This window comes from Mus musculus, chromosome 5 (genome assembly GCF_000001635.26).
Source record: "Mus musculus strain C57BL/6J chromosome 5, GRCm38.p6 C57BL/6J".
Taxonomy (NCBI): Eukaryota; Metazoa; Chordata; class Mammalia; order Rodentia; family Muridae; genus Mus; species Mus musculus.
Window position 1 is genome coordinate 21,838,096 of NC_000071.6, and position 15,548 is coordinate 21,853,643.

Genomic DNA, 15,548 nt, shown 5'->3' on the forward strand with positions numbered 1-15,548 from the left:
AAGCCACTAGCTCCCATGTGGTCAACAGGAATGATCTGTGCTCAGGGGCCTATAACTTAATTTTAGCCAAAAGAATGGAGCGGCAGAGACCCTGAGTGACTTCTGAGATCTGCATGCTCACAGATAAGCACCGGAGATAACAGGAGCGTGAGGCGTGCAGGCTTGTCTCTTCAACAGAAGGGATGTGTATACCTGTTTCCTACCCAGAAGGCCAGGTGTGGATGTTGTTAACATCCTGGTAATGTGTGCTATGTAGGGCTGGGCCACACCCAAATCCCCTGAAATATCACACTTACCCGAAAGTCTTCCCTCCTAGACTTTTATCTTGCACTTTGCTTTTTAGTCAATAGTTAGGAGAGATGTCACATATACTGTGTAGCCTGGTGACCTCTATGCTATCTATATGACTGAGAACTTACCAGATCCTAGGCACCTAAGCTATAGAACCAACCCGTCTTCATGGTAGAGGTCACATGTACTTTGCAAAAGAGTTTTGATGTAGCCATACCTTAATCTTTATTGTACACATGGGTTTGTTAATTAATATTTGTTAACAAATTGCACTGTACTTATTAATGTCTAAAGTAAACTTCCTAGTGTTAGTCTCTAGAAATTTGACCTGGCTTTAGCCACGTTGAACTGGATTTCCTCCTGGTCCCATGTGCATCATTTTTCTGCATGCTGGCTGTAGCGTTTGCAGGGACCTCCACAGTGATGCTGTAGGTTTGGGAATGGCTCAGCTGGTAATGTGTCTGCACTGCCAGCCTGAGGCCCCGAGTTAGGATCTATAGTAGCCACACAGGACCTTGCTTGTCTGGAACCCCAGTGCTGGGGGAGGGGATGGTAAAGATAAGTGGATCTGCACACTCATTCATCAACTAGTCCAGCAGTCAGGATGCTCTGGGTTCAGTGAGGGACTTTGCCTCAAGATATGAGGTGAAGAGTAACAGCAGACTTTCATGAGCATGTGTGTGTGCGCGCACACACACACACACACACACACACACACACACACATACATACTACGTCTATATGAGAGAAAGAAGTGGGCATTTTGACTCATAGCTCGTGCATATCAATCACAGGACCACTCATGGGAGTCAGGTCTTCCTTCTAATGGGTCACAGGGATTGAACTCAGGCCATCAGTCATATGTAGGGATATGTATGTATATCAGTCACATGTAGGGATGATCTCTTATGCACTGTATGGAAGCATCACCTGTCAATAAAAGGCTGATGGCCTATTAGCAAAAGGCAGGAAGTAGAAGGTGGGAGTTCTGGTGGAGAGACTGGAACTCTGGGAGACAGTAAGAGGAGAGAGATTCCTCCCCCCACCCTCTTGGAGGAAGTTGGATGCATGAAACTGAGGAGAGGTAACCAGCCCTGTGGCAGACATAGAATAGTTTAAACAGGTTATATAAGTTACGAGCTATTTGGGGAACAAGTCCAAGCTTATGGCCTAAGTATTGAACATAAATAAGCCTCGGAATCATTATCCAGGAGCTCGGGTGAGGGTGGAAAGACCCATGGCTACAGACTGGCTCCTTTACCAGCTGGGCCATCTTACCAGCTCAAAAGCATCAAAGCTTCTACAGAACCTGGGTCACCATGTGTGAGAAAGCTCTAGCAAGGCCATGTGGACAGCCTGGGACCACCTGGGCAAGAGATGACGGGGAGGAGAGGAAGAAGAAAGGAAGCAGTTAGGAGAGAGGAGGAGTTGCCGGGGTAAGGCCTTCTGAAATGCTGACCTCTTGGGTCTAGAAGAGATAGGAAAATGACTGTTTTTCATGAATCCTATTTATTTAAAAATTTTAAATTTATATTTTAAAAAGTGATATGCAATATAAGCTTCTAAAGTTGGGTGGCATTTGTTACCAAGCAATAGGTATCTGAAACACTGCAGCAGTTTGCTGCCGATAGCCTCACAAAGCTTTGATATAGTTAAATTCACATGCTTCTGTTCCTAGATGCAGTGCAGAGAGAACATGTAGAGCTTGGGACTTAAAGTATGATGAAGATGCATGTACACACAATGTGATCAGAAACCCTGAATATCACTATTAAATAAGAAGGAACACCAGACACAAGCCAAGTGTATTATAAAATAAAGCATTAACCTCATTTTATAGCTTTCAACAATCACTCTTTTATGCAAGAAAATTGCCCACTTAATTAATCAAGATTATAAGAAAGCTATTTGTTTTAGAAATCTTGGAGAAGTGGGAGGGGGAATAAGAAGAGGAGGAGGAAGAGGGAACATTGATGGAGAATGAACATTTTCATTGATGGAGAATGAACCCAGTCGGAACAAGTGTTCAATTACCAACGTACATCCTCAGCAGAGTGCAGTAGCATTTTTTGAAACAATAGGTACTCAGTCAGAAAAGGCTTATTAAGCAATAACAGCAAGCATATTGCAAAGTTTGGAAGAAGAGTTTTAGGCTAGGTTTTCCAGTATAAGTTTTTACCTATAGATATGTGTCTTGAGGTTCCAAAGAAACAGTACATGATAACGGGGTAAAACGATGAGTACAGGCCAAACACCGGAGGCACGGCTGCCAGCATGGCGAAGGCTAAGCCTGCAGGACCAGAGAGCAGAGACGGGTCACGGTGAGCAAACAAACCGGTGCATTCCTTTTTACCCCTTGGTTTCTGATAAACAGGTGGTACCCTACTTATTGTAACTATATGTGTCTGGCCTGCCGTCCCTTCTGCCTCAACCCCACAAACAATCTGGTGTCTATATAGTCCAGGTTGCAGCAGTAATGTTGGCTAACACTGATTGTAAACTTGGCAGGATCTAGACTCACTGCAGAGGAACCTCTGGGCTAGCCTGTGAGGTTTTGGTAATGTGGATGAGATTAGTTGAGGTGGAAAAACCATTCTAAAGGTGGGTTGTACCATTCCCCGGGGTTAAGCCCTGGACTGATTTAAAAGGAAGTCAGCTGAGCAGCAGCGCTCAGCTCTCTCTGCTTCCTGACTGTAGATGGAATGTGACCGGCTGCCTCCCGCTGCTGCTATGCCTTCCCCGCCATGACAGACTTTGCGCTGGAACTGGGCCAACATGAAGCCTCCGTGAGCTACTTTTGTCCAATGTTTTGTCACAACAGTGAGGCAAGTAACTAAACCAGGCGGTTTGCCTTGTCATCTCCCGTTTGCATGGGTGGAGTTTTTTTTTTTTTTTTTTGCCTTCTGTCACAGGTAAGAGTAGAAAGATGTCCCTTGACAGGTACAGTCTGGTCCTGATGGTGCTGTCTCTAATGGCATGTTTGAGGATTCCCGGAAGACCCCTCTGGTATCAGCATCCGTCACGGTAACATCTCCTGGCCTGTGCATTCCCCTCCACCTGACGCCTAGACTTCTTCACTTGTCTCACATCAGAAGTTATGGTCTCCCCGACCCCTCTGCTGCCATCTGCTCATTCTGTATGTAGTCTTGGACAGGTATCTTCCAAGTGAGCCAAGCCTGGTTCACTTCCAGGTTTGCAGTTTTCCAAACAGAATAATTGATACTTTATTCCTAGAGTCTTTAGAAATGCAGGTCACCCCCTTTAGGGTGCTGTGGCTAAAATTCCTCCCCTTGGGGAGAGACATGAGTAATATCTACTTCCTTCTAAGATCCCAACAACATGATTTAACCAAAGCACATTCGGAGGAAGCAGTGAGCCTATCAGGGTTACTTACAGAGCAATGGCTGAGGGTTACAGTTGGAACATGGGCGACCTTGAAGCAGCCACGCTGTAAGCTGTGCAGACCAGCATGGCTAATGGCTTCCCCATCTCTATCAGCCTTCCTAATGTTGTGGTGAGCCCCACCTATAAAGTTACCTTGTTGCTACTTTATAACTGTCATTTTGCCACTGCTATGAATCGTAATATAAATATCTGACATGCAGGATACCTGATACACAATCCCCAAGGGGTCAAGGCCCACAGCTTGAGAACCAATACTCTAGCTTCTCCCAGGGACTCTGGAGCCATGTGCAAGTGGGGCAGACTTGCATAAGCTCAGTAGGAGAGGTAGCCAGATATGCAGGCGAAGGTCCCATGACACTCCTTGATCCCTCATTCCAACTGTGGGTGACAGTGAGTAAGCCAGGCTGTGGTGGTCTTTGTGCAGGCCCAGCTAGACTCCTAAAGGTGGCTGCAGTTTGGCCAGAGGATAGTCTTGCACAGCAGGGGCCCTCTCTTTATTCCACAGCCCCCCCCACCCCCCACCAGTTCCTGCCAGTTCCTGCCAGCCTTTACCTGCCAACTTCTCCTACTTTTTAAAAATGGACTTTCTCAGAGCATTTTTAGGTTCACAATACACTAACTGGACCGTATAGAGAGGTCCTGTATTCTGTATTCTTCCTGTCCCCTCACATGCTGTCCCCACTGTCAGTGCTCACACATCACAGTGGCACATTTGCCACAAAGGACGAACCTGCAATGAGACATCATTATCTCCCATGGCTTGGGCTCCCTCTGATGTGTGTCCTGTATGCACCTACCATTACAGGACGATACTGAATGGTCCCCTATGGCCCTCAGTCCTCTGCATTCTACCTTCCTGTCCCTTCCACCTCACAAATCCCTACTCTGCTGATCCTTTTACTGTCTCCAGGGCATGTTTCAGAGCATTACATGATTGGGACTATATACTACATGCCTTTCAGATCTACATTTCTCACTTAAAGATACACATTCATGTTTCTTCTATGTCTCTCCATGCACAGCGAGCTCTTTGTTTTTAAGTATTCCATCTTCTGGATGTACCGTAGTTGGTTGTTTTGTTTTGTTTTGTTTTAACTATTAACCTATTCAGAGACATCTTGCTTTCAAGGTTTGGCCATTATGAAAAAGGCTATGTGGATGTATGGACTTACTTGAGGTTTGTCTCCTTCCTTCCTTCCTTCCTTCCTTCCTTCCTTCCTTCCTTCCTTCCTTCGTTTTTGAGTCTATTTTTTAAAGCTGTTAGGCTATTTTTCACTCAAGGATTAGGGGGTAGTTTCTCTAGAACCCACGGGAGATAGGTGGCCTGTGCTCTGAACAGTGGCTCTTGCACCTGCTCAATTGTTTTAGGTGGAAAGGAAATGCATAAGGTGTCAGTTCCTTCTAGGAAATTTGCATTCTACACTGTGCATCTGTGTTCTCTCCCTCCTACACTCTGCTGGAGTGACGCATGGCAGGAGCTCTGGGTGCCATCATTCTCAGCCTCCTGGTATCCCTCTACTCTTTATCCTCAGCTTTGAGATCTCAGAGGGATTCCTAGGACACTTCTAAATGCATCTACTGCATTTTTTTCCCATTTTTTATTAGGTATTTAGCTCATTTACATTTCCAATGCTATACCAAAAGTCCCCCATACCCACCCCCCCCACTCCCCTGCCCACCCACTCCCCCTTTTTGGCCCTGGCGTTCCCCTGTACTGGGGCATATAAAGTTTGCGTGTCCAATGGGCCTCTCTTTCCAGTGATGGCCGACTAGGCCATCTTTTGATACATATGCAGCTAGAGACAAGAGCTCCGGGGTACTGGTTAGTTCATAATGTTGTTCCACCTATAGGGTTGCAGATCCCTTTAGCTCCTTGGCTACTTTCTCTAGCTCCTCCATTGGGAGCCCTGTGATCCATCCATTAGCTGACTGTGAGCATCCACTTCTGTGTTTGCTAGGCCCCGGCATAGTCTCACAAGTGACAGCTACATCTGGGTCCTTTCGATAAAATCTTGCTAGTGTATGCAATGGTGTCAGCGTTTGGATGCTGATTATGGGGTGGACCCCTGGATATGGCAGTCTCTACATGGTCCATCCTTTCATCTCAGCTCCAAACTGTGTCTCTGTAACTCCTTCCATGGGTGTTTTGTTCCCAATTCTAAGGAGGGGCATAGTGTCCACACTTCAGTCTTCATTCTTCTTGAGTTTCATGTGTTTAGGAAATTGTATCTTATATCTTGGGTATCCTAGGTTTTGGGCTAATATCCACTTATCAGTGAGTACATATTGTGTACTGCATTTTAATGCTCTGTGGGGAAACAAAGAGCAAACGAAGAGTCAGAAAGCATCCCTGCTTCATATGCAGTGATGCAGTCACTCTAGTCCTGGCCCTTCAAAACCTTATTTCTAGCAAAGAAAAGCATGAGCATCATCTAGAGATCCGTCTGTCTGCTTTTCTGTGCCATTTTCTCTGGTACACCCTAGAGACACTGCTATCGTGCTGGCATGGGGGTCAGAGGCCAGTAAGCTGCTATCATCCTACAGCACACAGCAGTCCCTGCAGCAAAGATGGAAATGACACGGGATTGAGAGACTCAGTAGATAATGTGTCAGTGCACAGTGTTCTGCAATGTGGGTTCACAAATTCCAGTTGTCTGTTGTGGTATTCGTTTCCTAGTTTAACAATTTTGAATAGAAACCATTGACGTTCTAGTATTTCAGCTTCTCATTATACAATAACAAGCCTCTTTTTCTTTGTCACTAAGGTTTGTTTTCTTCCAGCCATCCCTGGTGTTCCGGTAGCTTACTATGTGTGTCTGACTTTAAACTGCTTTTCCTTTAGTCTGATTCCTAGCAAAACTCCTCTTTGTAGTCTAGGGAGGCCATTAACATATAATCTCCCTTCCTCAGCCTCTGAACAGCAGGGGTTACATGCCTGTACCACCAGGCCAGGCTAACATCTCTCTCTCTCTCTCTCCCTCTCTCTCTCTCTTCTCTCTCATAAGAAGTAAAAAAAAATTTTTTAAAATTTATTATGTATATAGTGTTCTGCCTGCATGCATGCCTGAAGGCCAGAAGAGGGCACCAGAGATTCCATTACATATGGTTGTGAGCCACCGTGTGGTTGGTGGGAATTGAACTCAGGACCTCTGAAAGAGCATCCAGTGCTCTTAACCACTGCGCCATCTCTCCAGCCCCCTCTGTCTTTCTTAAATCGTCATAAAAAAAATCCTTTCATTTGTTGATGAGTTTTCTTCGGGGGCAACAGTGTCTAGCCAGCATCCTGACTGTCACTTCTGATAGTCACCATATGCTCCTGCAATCCTAGTATCCTGCCTTCTTCCAGCCCCTTGACCACAGCCAGCTCTTTTCTGGACCACACCCTGACTCTGGCTGTCCCTTCTCTCTCTTACATGCTCATCCCCTCCCTCTCTCTTTTCAATTCTTCTTTACTCCAACCCTTTCCTATTTTGATATCTTCCTTTTCTTGTGTGATCCACCAAGTCCTTTAATTACAGTTGCTGTATTAGTGCATGTTGAATCCACTTTCCCAAACAACTTTTTTTGTTTATTTGTTTTTGTTTTTTTAAAGATGTATTTATTTATGTATATGAGTACACACTGTAGCTATACGGAATTGAATTTAGTACCTCTGCTCCCTCAGGTCGTGCGGGTGGTTTGTGAGCCACCATGTGGTTGCTGGGATTTGAACTCAGGACCTTTGAAAGCGCAGTCAGTCCTCTTACCTGCTGAGCCACCTCACCAGCCCCCCCAAACAACTTTTCAATACCTCTTTACGTAAGCTAGCTCCCCTATAGTGTTCCAGTGTCCTGTCCTTTCCTTTATGATGTTTACAATTTAAAAATGTGTACGTACTCTTTTTTTATTTTTGAGACAGGGTTTCACTGTGTAGCATTGCCTGACCCAGAACTTGATATTTAGACCAAGTTGGCTTGGAAATCACAGTGATCCATCTGTGTTAGGATTAAGGGCATGTGCCTGCCACCATGCCTGGCTCACAAATTGATATTTTCTAACATTCTTATATTACAGATAAACTCACAGGGTTGTAAAGGAAATTCAGTATACCATAATTGCTTTCAGTTATGTCATAGGCCTAGAAGCAAGAACTCTACTGCAACTATAGCAAAATTGACTGATCTTCAAATCAGTACCATCACTTTCTACTGTGAATGATCCAAGGCTTCTTAAAGGTTAAATTTCAAAAAAAAAAAATAGTTTAGAAAGGCAAAAGCTACTAGAACAATATGAGAAAACCCCAAACCAAACAGAACAAGCCATGTATTTGAAACTGTGATGAACATGAGCCAAATGTGGTTATTTGAGGAGATGAGAGTAAGACTAACAAACAATGAAACACACACACACACACACACACACCATAACAAGAGAGCAGTGAGTTATACTAACCTTGGGGAAGCTGGAGTACCCCAGTGCTTATGCCCGAGACCAAGTCACCTAACACATACTCCTTGAATTTATATGCTGGCAGCCACTTAGTGATAGGCAGGAACATGTAAATGATGTTTCTTATTTTTTTAGGAGTACACCTAGGAAAACACAGATCCAGATCCAGTTGTCAGTGAGGAACGTCTCTGTGGACCTCACACTAAGGGGTTTTCTAACATTCAGCTCCAGGAGTGATGAGGAGCAATCCACAATTAGCAATTAAGATGCTACTAAACGTGGTGGGAGCAACGACAGAGAGGCCTGGGTGACAATTGGGGGGCTGGGGTAGGTGTTCTAGAGCTGTGTGGAGAATTTGAGAACAGATACGTAAACCTTTACATAGATGTAAGGCACAGTCGAAAACCAGTAAACATGGTGGATGCTGGTTAGTTTAATTAAATTAACATAACTGAGAATCATCTGGGAAGAGAGTCTTAATGAGGAATTGTCTAGATTGGTCTATGAGCATATCTGTGGGAAGTGGCTTGACTGATAACTGTAGTATGACCCAGTCTATTGTGGCACCATTGCCCACGCGGGAGAGGAGGAGAGAGCTATCAAGGATCCACCCTCCACTCCTGGCTGTGGATCTCATGCTTGCGGTTCCTACCTTGACCGGCTGCAATAAAGGAACTGTAAGCTAAAGAAACCCTTTTCTCACTTACGTTGTTTTTTGTCAGGCTGTTTTATTACGGCAACAGAACTGAAACTAGGACCCACGGTGAAATACACGGTGCTCACGTGACCAACCAAGACCCCCATACCACCAGAACCACCGTGGGTGGATCTGCAAACTGGCAGTACTTGCCATTCGCCATTCGTTCTTCCTCCTGCTTGCCAGAAACCCCTCCTTTATACACGTGACCTTGCAACCCTCACACAAAACGCCCGCAGAGGAGGAAATGGTTAAACGTACGTGAATGCCTGCTTCAGCTTATCTCCAATGGACTCTGTGACTTTGTCCTTGACGTGCAGCCTCTCTTGGAGGACAGGATGACTGAAGATGGGCCTTTCCACGTAGTACCTCTGGGTCTCTGCAGGGATTTCATTTTCTTCAGCATGATCCATGGTCTGCAGTTATTCACCAACAGCAGGAGACAAGCATTTCTGGATGGCCACTAAGGGAGAAAATAAAAAATCCCACTTTAGATGGTAAAAGCTGTCTCTTCCTCAAGATGTTCTAGGCTCTGAGGATTTCTCGGGAACTGCAGAACACATCCCATATTGTTGTGTAGAGTTGTGCTTACTTACAAATATAGTGAGCAAAAATAAATGAAAAAAAAAGCCATAAACCTTATTTATTCCCCCTCAGAGCAATAAATAGGTAACGTGTAAGTGTTCAGCAAGAGTTCATGGTAAGTTTAACGACAGTCCTGCAGTCCCTGTCAATAGCTCGGCATTAGGGGGAAGTGTGAGTCAGGTGAACTCTGGCCAGCTATTCGGCAAACAAAAGGAAAGATGGTAAGATTGGTCCTTAAATTGACCTCACGTCTTGTGAGGTATTTTACCCTTTTTCTTAAAGTTTCACTTGCTATTCTGATCAGAGCTGAGGCTTGTAGCCCCATGGAGGAAGTCCTTGGTGACTTTAACAGTAGTCCCAAGTTAAAACCATCACTGCACTATGACATGTTTTAAAGTTGGCTATATCTGGAACAGTGTAGCAGATTGTTACCTTTCCTTTGATACATACTGAGAATTACTTGTGTAAGTAAAATATTTTCAGAACAAAAACCCAACAGGTTGTACTCATGGATATATAAGAATACTCATCGGAGAAATACAGTAGTAATTAGAGCAATGCAAATACCTACTTGCATGTGATAAAAACACACATTGTACACACAAATGGAACAGTGCATACTAAAAGAAATAAAGTAGCTATTTACACATCGCTATCAATAAATCTCAAGGACTTACTTTTTAAATAAAAAATGAGACATAACAGGCATTTATACATAATAAAAGTGAAAAGGTTTCAGGACCTGGGTAGCCGATGCAGAAAAATCAGATATTCAAGTCTAGCCTGGGCTACATAGTATTAGTCTAGCATGAGCTGCATGGAATGATCCAGCCTTTAAAAAAAACCATAAAAATCATGCATAACAATGATAAAATAATAAACACAAAGATAATAAGAGTGAAGAAGAAGAGGGTAAGACTGGAAAGGGCTAGTCAGTTTTTAAACAAACTGCATCTGCAAGGTTTAGGTCTGACCAATGAGCTGTGGTAGGAAGGTTGTGTCAGCCAGGCTTTATAGCACTGCCATCAAACCCCTGAGCAAAACAGCTTAAGGGAGGAATTATATTTTAAAGTTTATACTTCCATTCCATTGTAGCAGAAGGGTATGGTAGAACAGAGTGGGTTACCTTATGGTAGGCAGGAAGAAGGGAGAAAAACAATGGGGTGGGGAGTGGGGGAGGTGGAGAGGGGAAGGGAGTGGGGAGGGACACTGAGTCCTTTGGAATCTTGTCTGCTGACCTGCTCCCTCCAGCCAGCCATCACTTCCTAAAGTCTCCAGCTGGGGATCAAGCGTCTACACTGAGGGAGATATCTCCTATTCCAACCATGTTCTGTAAACAATGTGTGCTCTCTGGACCTTAGCTTTCCAAGCTGGGGTCGTGTCAAGATCACCTCCTAACACTGTCTGGTTTTAGTTTTCCAATATTGGAATGTTTTTCTCTTTCTCTTCACATGTATGCATGCATGTGTGCACGCACGCACGCGTGTGTGTGTGTGTGTGTGTGTGTGTGTGTGTGTGTGTGTGACTGGGACCTGGACTTCACCAGCTAATGAGCCCTGGGCATCTACTGTGGCTAACTTTCCAGCACTGGGATTATAGAAACAAGGTACCTTGCCTGGCATCCTATATGGGTACTGGAGATTGAACTCAGGCCCTCATGCTTATAATGGCAAGCACTTGGACAACAGAGATACCTCCCCAAGCCTTGGAATTTGTTACTTTTTAAAGTTCACGGAGTGAGCACCATGCACAAGCTGTTGTAGGACAACCTGTGACGTTATAATGTCCTGATGATTTTGCTTGTCCACTTGACAACCTGGCGAGAGGCAGCCTCAATTGAAGAACTGCCTCCATCGAAGTGACCCAGGGACATGTCTGCCGAGCATTTTCTTCATTACAAATTGATGTAGATTGGCCTGGGCTATAAAAACATGGTTGCTGAATGTAGGCCTGGAAGCAGCAGTCCTGCAGGGTGTCTGGTTCAGTTCCTGCTTCAGTTCCCATCTCCTGGTTCCTGCTTCCAGCTCTTGCCTGACTTCTCTTGATGATGGACTATAGAAACTTTAAGCTGAAGTTAACCCTCTCCCCTCAAGTTGCTTTTGGGTCTGATGTTTATCACAGCAACAGACAACAAATAAAACAGAACCCACTCTGGTGGTTTATATTTGATGACTGGTACACAGGCTCAAAAATGCTTGTGGAATCCACGTGGGAATTACTCGCTTCTGTGGGTCTTGGTCTCTGTCTTTATGTTTATTTTTAAATCACATTTTAAGGTGTGATTGGAGTGCAAAGACTGTGCATAGTTAAAAAGCTTGAATTTAGGGTTTAGTATATACCCATGAAACTGTCCCCACAATCAGCACCAAACACACACCCATGACTTCTGGGAGCTTTCTCTCCCCATCTTTGTTATTTTTGTGATAAGAACATTTAATTAGATCTACCTCCTTGATAACACTGTGAATGTGTAACACCTCATTGCTAGCTGTGGGTACTGTGTGTGCTGCAGCTCTGCGGGACTTATTACTCCAGCAAGGTGACACTGCGTTTCCTTTGACTAAAGCCTCCTCTTTAATGCCCTCATTGGTCCCCGGCAATCACCATTGAGCCTCTTCTGCTCCCTTATCGTAAATCAATGTTTCCAGAGAGAACATTCTAAGAAGAGAATTTGACCATTGCTCAAAGTGTCACTTAATCTTTTAAGGTGTGAATAGATTCTGTGTGTGAAGCTAGGAGCCCGCACAAGCAGGGAACACCATCTTGGGGTTTTGAGGCTGAGTAGGTATCAGAGAGAGTTGTCTTAGGGCATCTGTGCCGGTTAGTTTCTTGACACAAACACGTCACCTGAGGAAAGGGAGCCTCCACTGAAGAACTGTTTCCAACAGATTGGCTGGTGGGCAAGTCTGTGGGGCCTTGCTAAGTAATAGTAGATCCTGGTGCTCTTTCTAGGAGAACTCTGCTATAAACAGCTGCAGAGCATTCAGTGTGCAACATATTCCATGGCGTGTTTAATTTACCCTTACAATGCTGCATCAAGGGTAAATATAAAATTAAAGGGCTTAGAATATAGTATTCATAATTCAGCAATTGTTATCTCAGTAGCTAAGAAATCTGTATTTTAGGTGGAGGCTTACTATGTTGCCTTGGGTGGTCTTGAACTCTTGGACTCAAGAAATCCTCCTGCCTTGGTCTGCCACACAGATGCTACTATAGGCTTGTGCCACGGTATGGCTCTTTATATTAACATTTAATTACCTAGTTACATTTTGTTTTTTTGACCTGCTCTATTTCACAAGGGCTGAGATACCGATTTAAGTATTCATTTAAATGATATATACTGAGTTTCTGTTTACATGTTAGGTTGTAACATAGAACTTAGTTATACTTAGAGACCAGTAAATTATCATTCATTGCCTTAGGATATCTGCTGCAATAGGCTTCCTTTAAATACTTCTTACAGGTAGGCAAGCCCGTGGGAAGTGATGAAGCACAGGGGAGAGTGGAAGTTTTGGGGATGAGACCAAGAGATTGTTGGTAAAGAAACAAGCAAAAAATCAAGGTTCAAGAAATGAGACTGAATTTTTTTGGATATATAAAACGTGTTCCCTTTTTTTATTATGCCCACTGTAAACAGTTGGAAACTTATACTTCATCCATAAATTATATGTATTAAGTATATATTATAAATGTACATATATGCACAATACCTATATATGGCCTATTTAAATGGCTGAGAAACCATTTTAGCAGCTTTGATTTCTATCTTAGCATTGTATTAAAGTCATTTTGCTATGTCACTAAAGTTTTTATAAACATAGATTCTAATGGGTATATGATATCTTCTAATATATTTACAATGATTTAAGTTAATTATTCCCCCCCCCAAAAGGGGGGCCAGAGAGATGGCTCAGTGGGGAAGAACACTGACTGTTCTTCCAAGGGTCCTGAGTTCAATTCCCAGCAACCACATGGTGGCTCACAACCATCTTTAATGAGATCCAATGCCCTCTTCTGGTGTGTCTGAAGACAGCTACAGTGTACTCATATACATAAAATAAATAAACTTAAAAAAAAGTTAATTTTGGGCTTCTTTCACTATTTTGCTATTACAAATATATGTGTGTGTATACATATATGTATATATAATATTTAAACAATGTTGACACTAATTATAAGTCATACTTTATATGAGCACATAAAACAGAATTAAAAAATATGGACAGTTTGTGTTGATAGGGGCCTTATGAAACACAATAATCAAAACCAGTTACAACCACTAGCTGTCAGGAAACTGCAGGCAAAGAATCACAGCGCCCACATCAGCAGAATTGCCCACACATTCAGATAAAGTGCCTCAGGCTCTGATGCCATCGCGACAGCTGGGCTTGAGTAAGGTTTGTCCCAGCTCACAGACGATGCTCTTATCCAGCTGCCTCGAGTGTGCATTAGACTGATAACGACAATGTTTATCTGCCTTTGTTTACATCCCGTTAATTATGGGTATATGTTCCCAGTTGTCATTATTTAATGTTTATAAAGAAATGTGGTTAAAGCCAAAAGAGAAGCTGGGCTCAAGGAAAATCTCATAAAGGATTAATTAGCTACCCAGGACGCTGAGACGGTAAGCACTGGAGGTTGAAACACTGAAGACATTGGTGGGAAGCCTGCTCCTGTGGTTACAGAAGAGGAGACAGGGGTGGGGGGGGGTGGGGGTGGGGTGATGGGGGGGTGGGGGGGAGGGAGAAGAATCAGATCTTAGAGGGCCTGAGAGGGAGAATGCAGGTTCTGCTCTGAAGCCACAGGTCTTGCTGCTTCCCCACACGCCATGTTTCTTTGTCCTCTCACTGCCAGTGGTGACTCCTGATCACAACCCCTCTCTCTCAGCTTTGTTGAAGAAATTGAATTCTTTTAAGCATAGATCAGTGATGACCACAGAAAGCTGATATATTTCAAGACTTATCCTCCAACCAAGAATGCTTGAAATATCATTAATCTTAACAAGACAACCTCTAGGACCTCTGCAGGAAGGTGGTGATTCAAACTGGGGCTGAATTTAAATGGCAGACGCTTTAAAAAAATCTCGCTCTTATGCTCTTGCCTCTTACCTCTTGCCCCTCTCCCCATTCCCTTCCCCCCTCTCACTACATGGCCATGGCGGCTCCTACTTCTCTATTCTCTCCTTCTCTCTGCCTTTCTCTGCTTCTACTACTCTCTTAACTCCACTCCCCATGCCCTAAATAAACTCTATTCTATATAAAAAAAAATTCTCCAAGTGACAATGGAAGGAGGGAGACTACTGGCTAGCCCAGGTGTTTCCCCACTGAAATAATAACATTTGGTCACCATAGCATAGACTGGATAAAGCTGGATGCCCCGTGAAGGAGCACAGGATAAAAAGGCAAGCGACTACACCCTCAGCTGTGGTTCTAGTCCCTTAAGTGACTATGATTGTGATTATTAGTTAGCTTCTCTTTATTGTTATTTGTTGTATTGGGGCTTGAATCTTGGGCTTTGTACATGACTTTTATTTTGCCGTTTGTTTTGAGGCCAGGTCTAACTATATTGCCTAGGCTGGCCTTGAACTGGTGATCTTCCTACCTCAGCTTCCCAAGTAACTGGCTTCACTAGCCCTCATTCCAGACCAGTCTCTGGCACATTTGATTTTGGTAATGTAGGGTGGAATTTGGTAAGGTTGTGCTGTGTGTTTAGGTTTTTCCTCTTTCCCTTTTCTTCTGGATGATAGATTGTAGCCCAGGTTAGCTCCAACCTCACTCTATAACAAGGATGACCTAGAATTTTGTATCCTTATGCCTCTGCCTCATCCCACCCCCAGGAGATGATACCTAGCTTATGTGGTGCTAGAGAACCAAATTCAGGGCTTCATTCCTGCTAGGCAAGCACTCTTCCAGCTGAGATATAACACTTCCCAAGCTCTCTATTCTTGATATTACATCTTAGCACTCACCCAACCACTATGACTGATTTCTAAATAGCTGGATAGCTGGATATGGTGGTGTGTATCTATAGTTCCAATTAGTTGGGAGGGTCAGCAGAAGATCCCTTGAGCCTAGAATTGGAGGCTAGCTCAGACAATACAGTGAGACTTCAGAAAAAAAACTCTAGAATCAAGAACCATTGC

General features: G+C 43.8%; 1 protein-coding gene across 4 annotated transcripts in view; it reads right to left on the reverse strand.

Moving 5' to 3' along the window:
- Slc26a5 (solute carrier family 26, member 5) overlaps nucleotides 1–15,548 on the reverse strand; it is a 56,604-nt gene that overhangs the window by 29,095 nt on the left and 11,961 nt on the right. For 2 of the 4 annotated variants that reach the window (NM_001289788.1, NM_001289787.1), the window contains exons 2-3: nucleotides 9,083–9,284; nucleotides 8,128–8,267 (exon numbers count right to left, since the gene is read on the reverse strand). Coding sequence is in view for 3 of the 4 variants with exons in the window: in NM_001289787.1 (NP_001276716.1) it covers nucleotides 8,128–8,267; nucleotides 9,083–9,234 (292 nt within the window). In the remaining variant the exon portion in view is untranslated. Of the gene's footprint in view, nucleotides 1–2,470; nucleotides 2,582–8,127; nucleotides 8,268–8,831; nucleotides 8,985–9,082; nucleotides 9,285–15,548 lie in introns of those variants that run through there. The other 2 variants (NM_030727.5, XM_006535818.1) reach the window with 2 other exon arrangements.